Source organism: Calliopsis andreniformis, chromosome 9 (genome assembly GCF_051401765.1).
Source record: "Calliopsis andreniformis isolate RMS-2024a chromosome 9, iyCalAndr_principal, whole genome shotgun sequence".
NCBI classification, from domain to species: domain Eukaryota; kingdom Metazoa; phylum Arthropoda; class Insecta; order Hymenoptera; family Andrenidae; genus Calliopsis; species Calliopsis andreniformis.
Genome location: NC_135070.1, coordinates 3,070,014 through 3,076,325, shown reverse-complemented (window position 1 = coordinate 3,076,325; position 6,312 = coordinate 3,070,014). Strand labels below are relative to the sequence as shown.

At 30.5% G+C, this 6,312-nt stretch overlaps 1 protein-coding gene across 1 annotated transcript; it reads right to left on the bottom strand.

Annotated features, from left to right (window-relative positions):
- Positions 1 to 2,623: 2,623 nt before the first annotated feature.
- On the bottom strand, positions 2,624 to 6,034 carry LOC143183832 (uncharacterized). The gene is made up of 6 exons (XM_076385574.1): positions 5,838 to 6,034; positions 5,392 to 5,716; positions 4,656 to 5,314; positions 4,144 to 4,364; positions 3,829 to 3,983; positions 2,624 to 3,759 (listed from the first exon to the last, which is right to left on the bottom strand). The coding sequence occupies exons 1-6, from the start codon at positions 5,876 to 5,878 to the stop codon at positions 3,583 to 3,585; spliced, it is 1,578 nt and encodes a 525-aa protein (XP_076241689.1). The 5' UTR covers positions 5,879 to 6,034; the 3' UTR covers positions 2,624 to 3,582.
- Between the last annotated feature and the right edge of the window lie 278 nt (positions 6,035 to 6,312).

Here is a 6,312-nt window from a genome sequence, read left to right as displayed (position 1 = left end):
AGTTAGCGTGAGCTGAACAAATGATTTTAGGTGACCAAAGTCTTATATCCGTTCAAATATGTATTTTCAAAGTTCTATTGTTCTCTGAGAACTCTTTCAACAATTTCCATTAATATGAGACTTTGAAAATTACAAAAGTTATTCACATTTTATTTTACGTTTAATTTTAGGATTTTGAATCATTTACTTATTACGCAAAACACATATAGGCAAATAACTAGCTCGTTTTATAATGTGTAAAGGTGTACATTTATATGCGATTCGAATCTCTAGACATTGCATCATTGCTTATTTGTCATTAAAAATATTGTATATGTAATCGTATACTGTAATTAAATTATGTATGACTATAATATGGTCTTGTAGAATTTGCTCTACAAATAAACACGTTCTTTGATAAAATGACAGTTGTAGAAAATAAGAAATTATAAAATTGTTGACTTCTTCAGGTAATAAAAAAAAACTATTGCAGATATTGACATAATTTTAGTTTACACGATAAAGGAACACTTATTTAACGTGTGTGTAAAATTTGAAAAAGTTTCATCAATTCATTTTTAAGACATCATGGTAATCAATTTAAAAAAATACGATTTTGAGAAAAACAAGTTTTAACTCTTTGAACAAGTTACTCAGCTATCTGCATTGTTCCATTCAAAATTCTATGATTTCGCTAATTCTCCGAATTTTTTTACGGGACTTCTTTTTAAATATTTTTAAAATGCTATTTCATGTAAATATGTAAGAAAAAAAACTGATATTTTAAAACTTTAAGCGGTTATCTCCTGTTAAAGTTTATTATCCAGTAATAGCAGAGTCAAATAGTGTTCTTCTGAAACCGTTACAATTTTGTTATTTCATCGAATTTAGGAATATAGTTTTGTGAATAGATATTCAAGATATAGCTATTTAAGAAAATAGAATAAAAAAAAACCGATTTTTATACGTCTTCGAATAGAAATACCCCCTAGACGGTAGAGGTCGGGTAGTAATAGAGAGAGGTAAAAGGTCGCCACACATTATAATGTGTCGTCGATAATATAGAGATCTTTAATAAGATACGCTAATTGGATTTCTTTGTTATAGATTATTAATGAAATTAATTTTCAATCTTTGATTTTTATACGTGCAGTCGTTGTTATACGTTGTTGTAACAAAATCAGTGTAAATTAAACTGCAGAACATCTCTAACAATTCCTGCTCTTCAAACGACATAGGTATAATTACTAAATGAGCCAATATTTTAATATATCAGAGATTATAGAGTTAAAGTTGTAATTACAACATTTGCTTTATAATACAACAGCAAAAATTCCATTTTAGCAACGGATGTTGTAGTGTGAAACATATGTGTAAATAATTTTACATTTTTAGAATGCATGAAATGTGCGAATTTTTTACTAAATAAATTAAAAATGCTAAACTAGTATACATGTATATTCGTGTTTATTAATTATACATACATATTTACTTGATCATTAGCTTATTTATTTTTATATGCGGCAATCTATTATTTTGCGAAACTATTATGTACGATTTTGCATAAAAATATTATTAATGTATTACTTTTTAAGAATATTAAATTATATAAATAATTGTATAAAGCGAAATAGGAGTAGTATTATATACGTTTTATTCATTTGTATTAAAATTTTGCGTTAAATCCTTATTTAGCGAAGTTCGATACTCTCGAAACTCGAACGATGAGCTTAACATTCTCGAAGCTGCGCGCGCAATCTACTTCGAATAGAATGATGTCGTAGCGTGACTCTAACTGGAAAGGTAAGCTTTTTACTATTTTTTTGGCATTCTTGCGACATTTTAAGCTTTTTGTGTTTTGGATATACTTATATTGGATATTATCGTGTTACTTTACAGAAAATTTGCATGTGCCTTTCAATTAATATAGTTTTAAAGTGTGTGAAACATCAAGTGTATAGTTTTCAAATGATAGCGTACCGAAAATATTTAGTATACAAATAATATGGAAAATGTGCTAAGGGAATATATCATAAGCGAACTAGTTCACTATTTATGAGCTACTTTTATGATTTTATTGCCTCCGTTTTTCTCTGACTTCGTCGGAAGCTGGCGTTTAGTAAATATTTGAAGTAGTTAATGGTTTCCGGAATTTTCAAATGCAATTTACAAGGGTGACTGACGTTGCCCCTACTCAATGATCATTTCACGAGCTACCAGACACAGACGAAGAGTCGTCATTTGTTTGGTAGATACCGGGCATGTAAGAGCTCTTGACGCTTTAAAATTTTAATGTAAGCATATCGTACTCATCGACATCTATAATCACTTTCAATCATTATTTACTATTTATTATTTCTACTTAAAGTAGTACGTGCTTTATTAAAGTTATTGTATATTGTGTTTAAACAACAATTAGTTTTCGTGATTATGTGAATTTATTTCTCTACTTGAGATCGTTTGAAAGTTTTGTCGTTCTTTTAAATGAAGTTGAAGTCATTTGCAACGTTAGTATCTGTATAAGTACAGATATTTTAAGTTTCTGTATATTGCTAACAACTCCATATATTACTATTTACAGGCAGAAAAAGCTGGATTCTTATACGCGTCGAATTCGAGCGCTGAAACGCGACGATAATGTAAGTTGTTGTGTATGTACTATTTTATTCCATTCAATTTCTAAATACAATTTAATGAAAAGTGTCTAAAGGTTGTAGCGAGGATTCGATAAAGAGAATTTGGCAACTTCAATATTTGAAGAACTGATTTTCTAACGCTTCTTACTTCTGTTGTTTCAGATCCAGCAAACAGCTTCTTGAGAAATCGTTGATCTGTTTGAGCTCGTGGATGTTAACATAACGCATATCTTTGGTTCCTCCTGTTACTCAAGCTTGACATAGTGGTTCGCAGAAATACGAGTGAGTCGTACTTTTTTTATTTTTACAAGCATAATGGCCGCAGGTATATGTTTATATATTACGCTTGGAAATAGTCATATTTTTTCTATGTACATATCTATTAGTTCAGGCCAGGATCTTTTTGTACGCTGTATTTAACAACGAAACAAATATTCTTTTACAATATGCTGAAAATAGCTTAATATAGATACATGGATAGGTACTTAAAATATATCTATTTTTTAGGGTATAATAAAATTAAATGAGTATATAACGTTCAATATTTTATGCAAATCTCATTAAGTATATAAAAACGTATAAAATTGGGTAACAATTACACATACATGTTATACTTGTGGTTATGGTTATACAAAACTCGATAACAATTAACTCGATTGCCTATAGATTCATTCCCAATTGGTTTTCTATGTATAATGGTTTATAAGTACATTGAGTCACTAGTGAAACAAACTATATTTTCCAAGTATGTATTGAAGTAGTCATTATCATATCAAAGGACTTAATGAAAATTTAAACACAGTGGAATGTTTGAATAGCTAATGTAAAGTTAGTCTGAGTAGATAATTTTAGTTAACTAAGTCGTATATTTTTCTTTTACTTAAACTAATTTGAATGCGTATCTACAATATGAGAAACATTTGTAAGGTAAAGTGTTAATTAAAATATTTCTTTAATCGATTTCGTTCTAAGTAAGGATATTAGTAGGAGATAAAATTTTTAAAAGAGCGTTGACATTCTCTGAGAGTAGATTATCTTCCGAGATTAACTTCGATATATCGATGATGGCATCTGTAGCACCACTTAATTTTTTGAACGCGTTCCGTGCGTGCACTACTTCTATCAATACGTTCTTGAAAAGTTCCTGAGGAAAGATACGCAACGTATTTAATTTTTAGTTAGTACGTTTTATGAATGTAAGTGATTTATTTACTTCTGTGCCACTATAATTAGCTACACCCACGCAGCCTACGAATCCTTTTCCGTGTGCGAAATATCCCAATTTTCGTCTTCGCAAACCGAAACAGAAAGCTACGTTTTGCCTTTGGCACGCGTCAAGCAATTTAATTATCTGGTCATCCAATCCGCCTAGAATCACGTAAGAACTGCTTAATTTCGAATGCTGAAGTTTAGTTAACTACCACCTTTGAACATCTGTGCAGAAATTTTCTGATTTGATCGTTTATCGCACGGACTGGGTTCAATTACTCCTCTTTATCTTACCTCAGCACACAAAGTTTACATTTACCTTCGAGTTCGACTTTTTCGAGGTCGGGAGCGATTATTACAAATTTAATCTTTTTCAATTCGACATGTTTGCGAACTTCCTTCAACCCGGAATAGTAACGTCGCCTGTATTTGGATTTCTGTGGATTTTTCTCGTAAAGCTTCTTTTGCAATCTCGTGATATTCTCTAGAAATTTTTCGAGGCTTTCGTTGAAGCCTAAGGTCAACATATTTGTACAGTATCTGTAAGACGTGCCAACTTGCAAAGTCAATATTTCAGTAATCAGTAGGATTTCAATGTATTTTTGTGAAAGGAATTATGATGGGAGGGGGTCAGGTACATTAGAAGAGAAAACTGTAAGAGATTTTAATGAACGAAAATATAACATTTATTACTTAAAGATTAAGCAGTATATTATACAAATTAATATTATGTACTATATTACAGAAATAACATTCGATAATTTAAATTATTACCTAATAGCATTATACTGAACTTGAGATATTTATCTACGTACAAAATAAAATACTTACTCTCTGAAACTGCAAGAATATGTCAAAAAGTTTTTAGTATCAGGTTCAATTATATTTTCTTCTTTGATATCGTCTTTTATTTTAAGAGAAAGTGTTTGTTCTATAATTTCATTTTCAACTGTATAATCAGGTTTAATGAAACACTGACTGTTATTTGCTGGCAACTGGTCCTGTTTATAAATATTGCGTATTTGAAAATTTTGTATATGAAGATTATTTATTTTCTTAATTATGTCTGGTCTATAATACACAGAAGGTTCAGAAATATTTTCTTCCTGTTTGTTTCTATAGTCTTTGCCATATAGTGTCATTGTACGCACACTTTTAGCGTAATCTACATCTATTTCTGGGTCTGCTGTAATGTTTAGAGCACTAAAATCAATCTCGTCAACATCTTTGCAAATAGCCTCTATTTTTTGACGCTCAAAGGTCTCTCGTTTCTCTACATTAATTTGTGCACGTCTATCACGATTTAATAAAATTATTCTTTTTAACCTTGAGGGTTTTCTGTCTTTTGATATAGATATCCCAACTTTCTGAATTTTGCAGCTTTTATTTTCATCTGTTGTATCTAATAATGCACCAGAGCTTGCTCTGTAAATATTAATCCTCAATCTTGGTAGCTCTTTATTATTCCCTTTATTTATACACACAGTGTTCTGAAAACAAATCGCACATTAATTCCATTAATTTTAAAGACATATTTGTAAGTTTTAAGCTACTTGTTAATATCTACCTGCAATGCTTCTTGAAGATTAATGCAAATTTTGTCTGTTCTTCTAAATTTTCTAAGAGCTCTTGACTTTTTTGGTTCCATAGTAGTATGCGTAGGTATTAAAACTCTTAAAATAGGAGTGCGTAATTGATTTTTCTTTGCTATGATAGAGTACTTATGCCTAGCAGTTATATCATTAAGCTTAGGATATTCAAAATCATCTAAAACTATAGTTTCATTATTTTCTTCAGTATTCATTGATTGATTTTTATATGTAGAAGGTTTGATTGGGTCTTTTGGACAAAGCTCTGGCCATAGATCATTAAAATTATCATTTGCACTGATGCTGTGAAAGCAGTGAAAAATGAGTTGAGTGATACATATACAAGAGCATATTGTCATATTTTTGATGTACTATTCTTGTAAAGAATTTATTACACATAATTCGGGTTATACAAATTACTCACTGAAATGACCACGATTGATTATTACTGTGTGACCTCTGCATTCTATATTTTACTCTAAAAGTTAAACGTTGTGATTCTATTAACCGCGTATTTATCGATTGTTACGACCTCAGCGGCGTTGCCACTCGAATAGAAAATACCATTCATAATTGCTACAAATGCCCTTCACTATCGTCAACTACGCAAATTTTGCGTCACACTACTGGACCATGTAAACAAAACTACAGCTGCAGCCTGCAAAAGATCGATGCTTCCATCTATTGGATAAAATATCAATGATAAGGACATTGTCTTATCGGTAACCATAGATGAGAGTATTTTGCCTGTTCTCGCTTTTATCGATAAACGTTAATATAGTTTTATATACTGTTTTCCGAAATTCATGGTACAAATTGGATGAGGGAGATTCTATGACTCAAAATACGTCGAAAGTCAAGAATAACAAAATTGTGTTGGCGACTTCGTTTTCAAGTAA

What these genes read in the sequence shown, in the direction of transcription:
- LOC143183832 (XM_076385574.1), bottom strand. Translation starts at nt 5,878, where the DNA reads ATGCAGAGGTCACACAGTAATAATCAATCGTGGTCATTTCA. An exon ending in CGAAAAAGTCGAACTCGAAG is followed by an intron (nt 3,984 to 4,143) that starts GTAAATGTAAAC and finishes ACGTGATTCTAG; the next exon opens with GCGGATTGGATGACCAGATA. An exon ending in CTAATTATAGTGGCACAGAA is followed by an intron (nt 3,760 to 3,828) that starts GTAAATAAATCA and finishes ATCTTTCCTCAG; the next exon opens with GAACTTTTCAAGAACGTATT.